The 14,966-nt window shown below is 40.8% G+C and overlaps 1 protein-coding gene across 1 annotated transcript in view; it reads right to left on the reverse strand.

Annotated features, from left to right (window-relative positions):
• Window positions 1–997: 997 nt before the first annotated feature.
• UBR3 (ubiquitin protein ligase E3 component n-recognin 3) overlaps window positions 998–14,966 on the reverse strand; it is a 93,057-nt gene continuing 79,088 nt past the window's right edge. Inside the window, exons 32-39 of the mRNA XM_028750120.2 lie at window positions 13,747–13,847; window positions 10,350–10,474; window positions 8,172–8,279; window positions 7,846–7,971; window positions 6,918–7,094; window positions 6,184–6,393; window positions 4,480–4,619; window positions 998–3,707 (exon numbers count right to left, since the gene is read on the reverse strand). Of these exons, the coding sequence (XP_028605953.2) occupies window positions 3,590–3,707; window positions 4,480–4,619; window positions 6,184–6,393; window positions 6,918–7,094; window positions 7,846–7,971; window positions 8,172–8,279; window positions 10,350–10,474; window positions 13,747–13,847 (1,105 nt within the window). The 3' untranslated portion in view covers window positions 998–3,589. The remainder of the gene's footprint in view (window positions 3,708–4,479; window positions 4,620–6,183; window positions 6,394–6,917; window positions 7,095–7,845; window positions 7,972–8,171; window positions 8,280–10,349; window positions 10,475–13,746; window positions 13,848–14,966) is intronic.

Consider the following 14,966-nt stretch of genomic DNA (forward strand, 5'->3'; position numbering starts at 1 on the left):
CACACGTCTTTGAAGTCTCTCAGCCCCACTCACCTCACAGAGTGTTTGTTGTGGGAGAGGAAGGGAAAGGAGAATGTTAGGCGCTTTGGGACTCCTTCAGGTAGTGATAAAGTGGGATATCAACTCCAAACTCTTCTTCTTCCGGTTGGTTAAAGAAGCCAGGGTGTATCCCCTCCTGCGGCAACCAGCTCCACTCCCCCTTTTCTCCCAGGGCCAGGAGAGGCATGAAGAGGGAGGAACAAAAGCAAGCATGTGTGGCAGTCTCAGATTGCTTGGGAAATACCTGGGGGAGGAGGAGAGTTAGGCAGCTGTGGGAAGAAGGCCTTTAGCCTCCACAACTGCCTCATGGGGCAAGACCTACTGAAGAGTGTTGCTGTGCTTCTTAGACCTGTCACTCCTTTGCCGATCCTGTTTTTCGAATAAGGAGTCAACCTCACCCACTCTTGTGTGATTTACTGTGGGCTCGCTTCTGACACGCATGGTCCCCTGACAGGCTGCCTAGAAAGGAATGCAGCCCTCAAGGCTGAAAAAGTTGTCCTCCTCCTGCCGTAAAGGTAAAGGGACCCCTGACCATTAGGTCCAGTCGTGACCGACTCTGGGGTTGCGGCGCTCATCTCGCTTTATTGGCCGAGGGAGCCGGCGTACAGCTTCCAGGTCATGTGGCCAGCATGACTAAGCCGCTTCTGGCGAACCAGAGCAGAGCACGGAAACACCGTTTACCTTCCCACCAGAGAGGTGCCTATTTATCTACTTGCACTTTGACGTGCTTTCGAACTGCTAGGCTGGCAGGAGCAGGGACTGAGCAACGGAAGCTCACACTGTCGCGGGGATTCGAACTGCTGACCTTCTGATCAGCAAGTGCTAGGCTCTGTGGTTTAACCCACAGCGCCACCCGCATCCCCCTGCCTTAACTGAATGCAAAACACATGTTTGGTGCTTTTTCATGTAAACATAATATCATAATATAATACAACAAAAGGAGCCCATACACACATAATGACAGTAGACTTTTTATTAACATATTTTACAATGTTGATTACGGCATTTTTAGTTTTGCATTTTGATGTGTCAAAGACTGATTCTGTTTCCACAGTAATGTACTGTACTTAAAATGATCGTTCATACAAGATACCACACCAGTACGTCGGAGGAATAGCAGCAACAGCAGCGCGCGCACACACACACACACCCATTCTAGTTGGACCTGTTATTTTTCAAAGTAAGCTTAACAAAGCAGGTTTTCAAAAAGTTATAGGAGTAATCAAAGTTCTAGTTCAGCAGCATGCAGGTATATTTCAAGTAGGATTTCCAAACAAGTGCCTTTTCTTTTTCTTAAAAACTGACCGGTGACTAATTCACCAGTATAAAAATGAACGCCATGAAATCCGAAGATTTTAAGGTTAAGGCTAATAATTTTACTTCACACTCATATACACAGTCATAAAACATTCCATTTTAAATAGCACATCTCATTCAGTTTCTGGAGGCTCTTGTTTCCTTTGACATCATCTCTTGTGAAGTTTCAAACCACACAGAGCAAATCCAAGACTCCTGTAATCGCGTTATGCTGGGAAATGTCAGCAGCTTTTCTGCCTGTCCGCTGTGCTTACAAAATGGCTGGGTACTCATAAATGAGCAATGCAAAAATATTATAGGCAGAATATACGATACAATATTAAAAATGTAGCAATGTTTTGGAAAAGACCATATTTCAGTTGGTGAATGAAATGCAGGCTCCTAGGTAGAACCCAAATATGTTTGCGTGTGCTTATATATAAATATTCACACGGATAAATTTATATAAATAAAACAGCAAACCATTGCGATGTGTTTTTCTTAAGGTTTTGTAAAAACTTTGTGGCCTATAAGGTTCATCTTGTGAACATCCCCACTTCCTTATTATTTCCTATCCGAATTTCAGCAGCTGATTTCCTATCAGACGTTTGAAAAGAGAGCAGCTTTCAACTGAATACATGGTTATATGGCTACAACTTTTTTTTTTTTAATGGTAGTTTACATATATAAACTTCACTTTACAGAAAAAAACTATGTTAAGTCAAAGGATGCAAGTGTCAGAAATGACCAACAGAAGTGTTAGAAAGAGTCCAACAGCTGTTTGACTATTCTGTGAAAAAGACGAAAAAGGTTTTGGCAGCAAGATCGTATCAATCTGTTTTTCCCCTGCCTGGTTAAGTGTGGTATGTGGTGTGTTCCCCACCCATCATTCCGCAATGATGCCCGTTCTTGTGGATTTCAAAGCCATCTAAATAAATATAAGTGTCCTACGGTCCACTATGAGTGGAAACACATATAAATATATATATCTCCAGCTTGAAGGACAGCCGCACATGGGATTCTCCTCTGTGATCCAGTATGATGATCAGCTGTTTCCTTGAGAGGAGGGCTCGATTCAGGCTGCTCCTTGATTCCCTCTCCCCTTCCATGGTAAGCAATTGGATTCTCATGGATTTCCGCTTTTTAAAAAGGGTTCTCTGTGTACAGCCTTGACTGCTCCATGCAGACTGGAGGATAGTTGTACATATGCCCCAACCCCCATTCAGAGGAGGTGCAATCCTTTTTAACCACTGCCACCTGACAATTTAACTCCCCTACCATATTCCCCTATTAAGGGAAGTCAAGCAGAAAGGGCAGTGCTTGCTCTGTGAATATAATACAAAGATGCTTCATGAAACTCATTGGAAAGTCCTCAAATTACGCTTCATTTGCAGAGAACTCAGCAGGACTTTTGCCCTCCTCTTACTGAAACCTACGGCTAGGTGGGAACGAGACAGCCCTGATATGCTCGGCTGGGATTGTGATCTACCATTTGGGGGCATCTTACAAAAGTCGTATGTACACAGACCATAAAATGGATGCGTTAGTAGTTACCAGTAAATAAAGCTAACTGAAATGGCAGAGACAGAATACTGTATATGTACTGTATTACGTTAAGAGCAGCAAGCTAACTATTTTACAGCTAATTTCACTAATCTCTCTGGAGTATATCTATGAAATTCCTGAGAATGAGTAAGGTTTTCAGTATTGCCTGAAGCTTCTTTCCATAGCTTCGCGGCAGTAAGTGAAATATTCTCTAAAAATCCTTTAGACCAATTTCTATACAATTTCACAAATCAGAAGTGTTACAGCTCTTGTATACTTACAAATACATTATCAATCAAAATCTTAAAGCAACACAAAGAAGGGTAAAGGGGGGGAGAGCAGTATGTTTAGCAGGTGTGTACTACACATATACAGTGCCTCAGCATACACAACCCCAACCCGGGGCAAAACAAAACGCTCACCCGCCATTTAGTGGCATTTTTAAAGTACTATTTGTGCTTGTTTATTAGTGGATTATACAGCAACAACTATCAAATGAATTTAGATTCCGTACTCGGATTAGGAGGACTAATTGCTTTGTGTTTTTAATTACTGCATGTCTTATTACCAGGACCTGGATAACGCAGGGCTTCGTACAAAGGTGCCGATTCACACCTTCCCCAGGGAAGTGACTGAACTTCCATTCACTTAAAGCTCATGCTGGTAGCGCTGATAATAAGGGTGATGTTACAGCGGGGTGGTTAGTGACCTACAAACCATTATAATGCGGCCCCCATCTTTTGTTGATGTGGTCAAAGGTGTGCGAAACCCACTGCTGCTCAAGGACTTTGTATCTTTCTTTACATATATAGAGAGGTTTGCCACGCCTGCAGGAAAGAATAAAATAAAAATTAAGATCAATAATCGGTTGAACAGCGGGAGCCCAATGTCATTTGCTACCTTAAGCACCTGCGTTATGTGATGCAGGAGATGCCCCCAACCAGTCTTTGGGACGCTGCAAGGGACCCTGATTGCTGCCCCTTCGGACACCCTTAAGTTACCGTATTGGCCCGAATATAAGCCGCACCCGAATATAAGCCAAACCTTTAAAATTTGGGGGGGGGGGGAGGAGAGGGGGGGGAAAGCCACTCCCTTAAAATTCCACAGGCACTCACACTCGTTCCATTTTACCATATGTCTGTTTCAGCAGCGATATTGCAAAAGCCAGTTTTTGTAAGGTCGTGAATTTAAACCGCAGTTTAGCTTTTCGTGGTCAGAATTTTTTTTGGGGGGGGGAAGAGTGTGGCTTATATTCAGGCCAATACGGTATGCTGCCTCAAGCAGCTACAGTTAGGTTGACACTGAGAATAGCTTAAATCCTCCTTTTTCAGACAAAGGGGCATGCAGCACCATCCACGTGTGAGTTTTCTTCTTAGCAGGTGCCCTCATATTAACCCCCCAAAGCCTATTTAACCCCCCGTTTTTTTAAAAAGCTTGGTGATTTGGCCTGGGAGCTTATGAAGGGGAGGTGTGATATTATTACGTGAAATTATTCCCCCGATTTGCCAAACACCTTGGTTACGAGAACAAAACAGTTCAAAAAGGGGGCAGCCCTATGTTAAAAACAGTGCAAATTATCCCGTATTTTAAAAAGCTTACCTGAGATCTCTGTCTTCTTCACCATGTGCATCCAGGTAAACGGAACCCCAAAGGCAAAAGCGATGACCACGAATGATGATGATGACGGATGCATTGATCAAGAGGAATATGCCTGTTCCAGCACCGCAATTTTGCGAGTGCTGAGGTTTTGTTTTGGGAAAGAGGGAAGAGTTCTTTGTCAGTGGCTTTATAACAAATGTAATGATCTGCATCAAAATACAGTGGACCCTCCAGATATGAATTAAATTCATTCCAGGGGTCCGTTCACAACCCGAAAAGTCTGTAGGCAGAGGCGCCGCTTCTGCGCACAGCACACAGAGCACTTCTGCGCATGGCGAAACTCGGAAGCATACACTTCCAGGTTTGCCGTGTTCGTAACCCGAAACTTATGTATCCAGAGTGGTACGTAAATAGCAGGTCCACCATATAACACAAATGAGCTCAAAGGATTATAAAGGCTGGGGTTCACCTAATGAATCCTTACCTCTCTCGCCCTGACCTAGCCACTGTGATCCACCTCCAGACTTGATTATTGTAACTACTCTACGTGGGGCTGCCCTTGAAACTGACCCAGAAACTCCAGCAGGTGCAGAATGCTGCGCTGAGACTCCTTATGGGGTCCTCGCCGCAGGATCACATTCATCTGGTGCTATACCAGCTGCACTGGCTCCTGGCGGAGTACAGGATCAGGTTTAAGGTGCTGGTTTTGACCTTTAAAGCCCTATATGGCCTAGGACCCTCCTACCTACGGGACCGCCTCTCCTGGTATGTCCCATGGAGGACCTTACAGTCTTCAAACAAAAACACCTTGGAGGTCCCGGGCCACAGGGAGGTTAGGCTGGCCTCGACCAGAGCCAGGGCTTTTTCGGCCGTGGCCCTGATCTGGTGGAACACTCTGTCACAAGAGACAAGGGCCCTGTGGGACTTGACATCTTTCCGCGGGGCCTGCAAGACAGAGCTGTTCCACCAGGCCTTTGGCCAAGTGAGAGTTCCTCAAAGAACTCTAGCCCAATGGTTGCCGTTAATTTGATTCTGAATTGATTTTAGAATGTATTTCAATTAATTGATTGTGATTTTATGTAAATTGTGCTACTTTTACTGTTGTTAGCAGCTCTGAGCCCGGCTTTGGCTGGGGAGGGCGGGATATAAATTATTATTATTATTATTATTATTATTATTATTATTATTATTATTATCAGAAGAAGCTCACACATGGACTTCCTTCCGCTTGTGCAATGGGAGTTTCCACCCTTTCTTCCCCTCCGAGTCCCTTAAAATTGGCTCTGGAGGGATTGGGAGAACCCTCAAAACAGGGGGACAAATGGGGGATAATTCCATCTGGCAAGCTGTGCTTCTCTTGTTGGAACAACCGACATAGTGCAACATTTCATTCCTCCCATAGCTTTCTCCTAGGTTCACAGTCGTCTCCACTCAGAGTTTCTGCATGACCAGGGGTGCTTCATACATCTCAGTGGGTAGGGCAGTTCTGCACAGTCACACACAGAAAAAACTCCTCTCTTATATACTGGTAATCTATAGGACACAACCACTAATGTGAATGGGGAAACCTTGCAAGTCATTCCATGCTCACTCTAGGTCATCTGCAAGAGATCCCAGGATCACAAAAAAACAAGTGGAAGCATTTTTAGGCGTGCTTCCTTTCCAAATCGCTTTTGGGAATAATGTTTATTCCTAGTTTCTTACCAAGACACATTCACAGTAGCTCTGTTGCTTGCAGCAAAGTCCTTTCAAACACACAAAAGTGCCACAGACTAGACAAACGGCGGGGTCTTTAGGAACTTTGGAACAGACTGAACAACTTTTTCTGTGATAGTATTGGAAAATGGTATTATAATTTTCAGGCAGTTGTAGGAGACGTGGCAAGTCCCATTTAGCTTCTTGTATAAGTAAAATCTGGAAGAGATAATGGGGAAATGTGAAAATGTTTCTCCAGAAGTACAATAGTTAAATTTCATAAATCTTAGTTTTCCAAAAAGTTCCCAGATAAGCAAAACCTTAGGAGAAACTGACGGGCAAACACACCAATTCTCAGAATTATAATAAATCAGAGAGATTACGATATTATCTCTGCAAACCTTTCAGTTTCTGAAATCACTCTTTCAGTTTTCTGTAGCTCCATCTGTAATAATGCCCTTATATTTCTTTCCAGAAAATGTTTATGATAAGTTATTCTTTTTGCTTATGGTGACCATTTCCAATTCAATTAAAATGATTTATTTAAACCATCTATAAAGTTTATTAGCTTCTAGAGAACAATTTGGCAGTACAGTCTGATCAAAAATTTGCTAAAAAGGAAGCTGCTGTGCTGCTACTTTGTAACAAAAAATTTCTAAAAATGATTTTTAAATAGGGTTAAATTTGAAAGTGAAAGCAGAGTGCCGTATTAAGCTGCAGCAATTTTTATTTATTTCACCTACCTTTACTTGGGTTGGATGCTTGCCTGCAAATGAAACCAATTCTGAGCACCATTGGGATATTATGTCAAAGGCCGGCACAGGCCAGTCAAGACAAGAGGCACTGGAGAACTCTGACGACTGGAAAGATGGCGGTAATAAACCCAGGCAGTTAGCAAGCACGGTGAATTCTTCGTCTTCCTGTTAAACATAAAAGGAAGAAGAGCCAGATGCGTCAGATATTCAAAAAGGGGGAAAAAAGGAAGCCCAAAGAACAATGCTGTCAGCTTGAGCGCATAAATTCAACTTCATCAGTGGTGTCCAAACTTTTTTCAAAGAGGGCCAGATTTGATGAAGTGAAGGGCCGTGAGGACCAAGCAAAGTTGTTGGCCTTTTTTTTTTAGGATTTAGCTTCTACAGTGGTACCTCGGGTTAAGTACTTAATTCGTTCCGGAGGTCCGTACTTAACCTGAAACTGTTCTTAACCTGAAGCACCACTTTAGCTAATGGGGCCTCCTGCTGCTGCCAGAGCACGATTTCTGTTCTCATCCTGAAGCAAAGTTCTTAACCTGAAGCACTATTTCTGGGTTAGCGGAGTCTGTAACCTGAAGTGTATGTAACCCGAGGTACCACTGTATAAGGATTTTTAGGATTGTTGAGGATTGAATGAATAAACCGACCGGTGGACTGCATTAGGCCTCTGAAACGGACTTTGGACATGCCTGAACTTCATGATGCAAATTCATGCTGTGCTGTTATGATACATACACATACACATATACATACCTACACACACACGCACATGCACACACAATCAAGTTTAATCTTGCATCTTGGAAATATCGGCAGTATTTTCTCTATACAAGCGCATTTCCTAGATAACGCAGGATGCTTTGTTAGAGTGACGTCAAAGGTATAAGAACAGATTAAATGAACCAGTTTTTCATAGTACCTGACAGCTAGGTAGCTCTGCTCCAAAGAGATGGTGCTGAAGAAGGCTGGTAATCCTGAGGAAAGGCAGACAGAACTGCTGCAAATAAGTCTCTATGGAGTGTGGGCACCAAGCACTTGTGCTGTCCTAAATTAGAGTTTTGAAAAAGAAGAAGAAAATCCTAATTGATTTAACTCATGAAGAATCAACAGTGCTCTCTGGTAATTCTATTGATAGTTTGCAAACTTACTGGTGCTATGAATGGTTTGCAAACTAATGCTGATTGCACCCTCATGTATTTAGTAACTGTCAAACTGAGCTATGGCTAAGAAATATATAAACCGTACCATGGCTAGGTCTTCAGTTTCCTCTTGCTCATAGATCTTCCCGTTATAGAGTTCACTGATCACGTGACTCAGCAATACTTCCCAAGACTTTTTTGCATTTGACATACTCTGTGATTAAGAAGAAATTTATTAGACAATTAGAAAAATAAGCAAATGCTGTCACCCCAATCCAACAATAATTCAAATACACATACGAAATCCCATGTCAATATGGGTTTCCATATTCTGTTGTTGTTGTTGATATTCTGTTATTGTTGTTGTTTCTTATTATTAAAAATGAATATAGAACAGTATGAAAAAGGGAATTATAAAACATTACAAGGGAATATACTAAAGCAGCTTAGCAAATGATTTAGAAAACTATACTTCCTTAATATATTGCTGTTATAAACATTTAAAGCCAAACCAGAAACTTCTAATTTGCTATAACCCTACCTTTTCAGATAGTGCATATCTTTCAGAAAGGCATAAAATAAATTCCTATCCCTAAAATTCCTAACTGGGTTATTTAGCATACCCATTTGCAAAAAGTTTGTTTAATTGCCTTAGTTACCATACTCCAGGATCTTTCCATCACAAAACCAACACTGGCCAATGCCACCCCATTTCCATCTTAACACAGTTTTCCTTTAGGTTACAGTGAAAGTTGTTTTACATATCTTTATTCCATTTTTCTGTAAGGTAAGGCTTTCCTTGAGAATGCTCTTTAACAGATCAAAAACTCAATAAAGATTATTTTTAGTAATAGTAGTAATAATGCATTTGACAAGATTTTAGAATAATACAATAGATTGGATGTTATCCAAGGTAAATAATAGCAGGCTATTATTTATCAAATTGACTGTGAAAGAACACAGTGGCTGTAGTTGTATCGACGTCAATTTTACTGTATCTAGTATATAACAACAGAGATGTCTATCTCATTTAGAGAAACAAACTGTGGACATGACACAGAAGTGACTTGGGTTTCATGACATTCTGACAGCTTCTGTAATGTAAAACCTGCAGTAATAATAGTACATGATGTAGTAGTCATAGAAGTTGTGGCAGTAGATTAGTGCTGAAGGCTACATATCACAGCCCAATGCCCTAATTCTTGGTGATGCCAAAATCAGGCAAGCATAGAGTTCTGATGATGCAGATGCAAAGAGCTTTTCATGCATCCCGATTGTGCCATTTCTTCTCATTAGGGTGAGAAGGATTGGAACAAAAGGAGAGAAGAACAATCCCTTCAGATCTTTGAAAAGACCATAGGAATAAAGGAAGGGAAAATTCTAAACACTGTTTCTTGTTGACCATTGTTGACAGTTCCATGTTGACTCAAAGGGTATCAAATTCTGAGTTCCTATATGGGCGGATGGAATCCCCAACCAGAAATGTTATTTTGAGGGTCAGATCCCCAATCAAAAAAGAAGCTGAAGACTCAAGGATACACATAGTCTCTATATAGATTTATGGTTTAGACAGACAACCTTTTGACTTGGGACAGATTAGAAAGAATTCTCTCTTCTGAAACCTGTGAGCATCCAGATGTTGAGAAACAGATTTGCCCCACTCTCCAAAGACCCATTGTAGAGGCCTCCGAAGAAAGTTCCAAAATGGAGTTAACTTCTGCTCTCTTCAAGTTAAAATGACCCAAATGAGGGCAAACTGTCTAATCCATAATCCTCTATGTTCTACCTGGATAATCAAGGCTTTGTAAAAAAACAAAACAAACCTAGGAGAGGGGAAAGGCCAAAAGGCTCAACTTTGTATTGGTTATGCTTTGTAAATCATCATAAAGCACCACTGTTGGTTCAATAACTTGCTAAGATTGGTCTCCACAGTGTTCTGCGTGTTTGTCGTGGTGGTGAGGTCAGGCAGAGGCAAACCTGTTCTCAAAATACCTGGTTAGCTATCTCAGGCAGAGGAAACCTGATACTTAATATGCTTTGCTGGAAAACATTTCAAAAACTCATCACCACCAAAGCAGGTCTGGGATGGTGAGGAGCTCTTCGTCCTGGTAGACTGACACTGTCTTTCAATCGAGATGTAAAAAATCTGAACACTTGGGAGAAAATGCAATATAAAGGTTGCACAGAGCTGTATTCCAAAGAGACTAACAGGGCTTAAATGTGCTCAGCTGGATATAGAGTTGCATCATTAGCAGTCTACTTAGCTTTTCATAAACCAACGCACCTTTTTCAGAGCTCCTGAGTTCATCCACGTCATCCTGTCTTCAGCACTGCATTTAACCGAAAGTGCAACAAGAGCTTGTATATACAACAATGTGAAGAGCACCTTTATGATACAGGTAAAGTGTTCTACGAAAGTACGAAAACAGACAAGGTCAGTCCAGCATTCTAAATTAGATCTCAATTTTGTATACAGCAATTCTACACTCTACAAATTTGTATTTTCCCCCCCAAAGGAGCCATCCAAAACTTGAAACGCATCAAGTTATATTTTGTAAGGAGCTAAACATACACCATTACATTAAAACCTAAAAGATGCAAGTATTAAATTTATCCCTGCTGGTCTGAATCAGTGTTTTATTGCAGCTGTAATGGTTCATTTTATTTATTTTTATGTGTGGTTTTATTGCTTTGTTTTTATGGATTTTGTTAGGTTTCGGACTGTGAGCCACTTTGAGCAAACTGAATAAGATGGGATTTAAATGAATATGTACATTTTCAGAAATGTTAGCTTCTGCACTGGACAATTTAACAGGTCTCAAAACTACTATCAAAATCAGGAGGTCATGTTTAAAGAAAGAAAACGAAAACAAGGCCTTCCACTGTAAACCAGTTATCAGCTTTAACTGGAGCACTTAACAATGTGCGCAAACAGAGATTAATGCAACAATATTTAAAATAAATTGAACAAGGGTTTTATTTTCCTTATCAGGAGTGTTGATAGTACATGCAATAGGAATGCAAGTAAAATGCAATAGGAAACAAGAATAATAATTTGGGGCTAGCATTTACTGCAGAGATACAGCTCTACAAACAACCTTGTAGAGAAATGTCTTTTGCAATATATCCCTCAGGAACTCCACAAACTTTACCAATGCTCTGAAGGCTTTCACTTTCAGCTAAAGCCACTTTTTACAACTCAGCATACCCTGCCTGCCTGCCATTAAATGCCACATTAAATGTCATCTGCAGAAAGGCTACAGCTTCGGGAAAGAAGCTTGTCTAGTAAGCAAAATAGGTAAAAGAATGGCTATTTCACAGTTAATCTGGAAATTGACTGCCAATATTCCACTAAAGCTTTATTTGCTCCCCCAAAGAGAGAAAAAAAGAATGAAAGCCAGCAACTTCAGAACAACTCAAGGAACCTGTACGTTTAAGTTTCTGCAATGGAAAGTAAACACAATGGACGAACATGGATCAGAACTTCAGGTATTACCCAACTGCTTAACGCTGCCACATCTGCACGCAGAACCACATTCAGAGAACAGGTGCTTTTATTTGTAACAGTTGGGTGACTGCATACAATTATGACTGACTGGCCACTTGATGTGCTTATTCCTGTACTTTACACTTTAATGTTAGCCATCAATAAATTAGTCTGATCTCCAGGCTGCACACAATTAATGAATCACAGCCACCCTCTCTTAAGCTCAGCACACACACGTTTCTTCATCCCCTCTCAAAGATCCCGTCTTCTAAAATGTCTCATTCTCCTACAAATCCTTTCGAACGTGTCAAAAATATTTCTTACCCCTGGGATGCACAGCTGAACTCCCAAGTAAAGCCTTACTGGTCTTACTAAATGCTGAATAGAGCCACGTGGCAACTTCTATGTTCTTTAAAATGACGTCCCTGGTGGTGGTACATGCCGAAAAGGCAGTGGCTTTCTCTTCTACACAGGTCCAAAGCAGACATCATGCTGACTCCAGGTTAACCATAATTAATTTAGAAGTTAGCCTTGGGAACATGGCAGTTCAATGGGCCACAAATATCATTATCAAGTTTAACCAGTATCACCACACAAAAATCTCTTTTTTTACATTTTAAACATGCACCCATTTCCCCCATCTTAATATTCTGAACAAAATTCAGCCAACTAAATATCTTCAACACTGCGCTTAATCCTTTAGGTCACACAAAAGGCGTATACAACAAAGAAATCTTTGAGCCCTCCATGTATAAAACTATTGACTGCACTGACCTCTAACATGATGTTTTCCTACAATCAAAGGCTTAATTTGTGTTTTCTCTTTTGAGGTGGATTCGGATCAAATTTTCCTTTCAGAATGAACAGCCTGAATGGTGTAATGGCATTTACTTTGCTTTAATCAATGCCGGATTGAAAAAAGATAGCTAAGGCCATTCAACAGTTAATAAGTTAGTTAATAGAATTCCCCTGGCCTTGCTTGAAGGACAGAAGATGCTATTAGGACACTGCTTATTAAATGCTAATTTTCTCAGAGAATACCATGTAGGTATTTTTAAACAAAAAGGAGCTTTGTTCAAATAACCACCTGACAGACTACATCCCCCCCCCCCCAAAAGGGAAGGATATAAAACCACCCAAGAAATATCAATCAGATGTGTCTTCCAGGGCTAGCAACAAACCTATGTTGTACTTGTAATAGTTAAAATTGGCTTTGCTGCCACATATAAAATGTGCTATTAGGCACACATTAAAGAAAGAAAGATTCTTTCTGTCTGTACCTTGCCAATAAATTCTTTAAGCAGCTAAAGACAACCTATGATTCTCTTCCGATTTAAGACACAGTTCTGTTAGAAGGCCCAAACAAATGCTTTCTTGGGAATTTTATTTACAAAGGTGCAGCTATATATGAAAAGGCTGCTTTCATGGCAGATTATACCTGTATATGGAACATCCCTGATATAAAAAATATCACAGATGAAGCCAATACCATGTCAACAAATTATAAAACTGTTAAAGAGAGGAATTCTATTCTGTAATGCCCATAGTAACACTTTTATCAAAATGTACCTGTATCACTACCGGGGGAGGGGGGGAAGAATTGGGTTAGTATTTTCAAATAGTAAAATGAATGGTTTTAAAAACCTGACAAAATAAGCAGTGATAAATCATTTCTGCTTCAAAAGTATCTTGGGATTCCGGTAACTTATGCTCGGATTTATATATGCAGCGACCATTACAGATACTGTATTATAGCAATTATCTTTGTCGGGTGTGACACAATTGCCACAATTTGAGCAGTTAAATTGAAACGAATTATTCTCTTTCACCCTTAGGCATTCGCAGTTCAATGTGAAATATTAAGCAGCCCCACTGCAGTAAACGAATGAAGGTCAAACGAAAGGACCCAACCTCTTTCCTCCCCCCATCTCAAGGAACTTAATAGTCATTCTCAGGCCTCCTGGTTTTACTGTACTGTTGTCTGATAAAGGTGAGAAGACAGGAGTCACAGATAAGCCCGTCAAACCACCACAAAAATTTCTGTTTGATGCCAACTTCTAGAGATAAGGCAAAGTCATTATTTGAGCACACACAGCAGACAAGGTTTATTTGCTCTGCTGCTTTAAAAGCCACTGACAAGGGAAACACACCGAGACTTATTATTTATGCATTCCCCCCCCTCCCCGAAACATACCTTTGCGCAATGGCTGTGGCATTGTTAAAATCTGGATGAGCAAAAGGGACGAGGCATCTCTATAAAGTACTGGGACTTCTGGCTGTTCCTCACTGCAAATCCTGGAAATTATAGAAATAATTATATTAGGCACAATAACCCCATTTCCTTAGGAATTTATGCAAGTTTCTGGAAGCGATACTGTTATAGACTGTAAACATATAAGGACACACTATATTGGTGGAAAGGGATGCGGGTGGCACTGTGGTCTAAACCACAGAGCCTAGGGCTTCCTGATCGGAAGGTCGGCAGTTCGAATCCCCACAACGGGGTGAGCTTCCGTTGCTCGGTCCCTGCTCCTGCCAACCTAGCAGTTCGAAAGCCATGTCAAAGTGCAAGTAGATAAATAGGTACCGTTCCGGCAGGAAGGTAAACGGCATTTCGTTCACTGTTCTGAGTTGCCAGAAGTGGCTTAGCTGTACGCTGGCTCCCTCAGCCATTAAAGCGAGATGAGCGCCGCAACCCCAGAGTCGTTCGCAACTGGACCTAAGGTTAGGGGTCCCTTTACCTTTATATTTGTGGAAGCAGAAGTCTATGCTTTAAAACCATTGATACCCATTGAAATTTCACCTTCAAGCTCGTGGAGGGAGATAGCGAGAGCAATGGAGAATGCAGCTCACCCTTGCGTAACTTTTACATGCAAGATCACCTGAAGAGAACATGTCTGTCTATCCAATACAGAACCAGAGATGCAATGGTGTAATGTACAGGTCAATTATTATAAAATGTTCTGCCCAATTATTTTAGTGAATTAATAAAACATCCCCAAGATGCTGTATTTAATTGTTGCAATCTTACTTTGCTTTTGGAAAATTTAGGACCTTTCCTGATGCATTTCAATACATTAACAAACATACAACAAGTATATTGAGTCTTTTTTTTTATACAAATAAGAATAACTTTTAAAATGAATGCTCAATTTTCAAGTGGAATAAAGTGATAGCAATAATTTTGTTTTATAGGATGCAGGTCAAATAATAATGTTTGCACAATCAAACCTTTAAATTTATATGGTTTATATGATACCTGGCAACATTGCAAAAACAGGGAAGGCTTGCAGGAGCAAGTGAAACATCTGACTAAATATATTCATTTTGCTAGAACGGAAGACGTGAAATGATATAAAATGCCAAGAGATAAGCTCCTTTAGTTTACGTCAAGCACCAGAGCACATTAAGCTC

This window comes from Podarcis muralis, chromosome 1, assembly GCF_964188315.1.
Source record: "Podarcis muralis chromosome 1, rPodMur119.hap1.1, whole genome shotgun sequence".
Taxonomy (NCBI): domain Eukaryota; kingdom Metazoa; phylum Chordata; class Lepidosauria; order Squamata; family Lacertidae; genus Podarcis; species Podarcis muralis.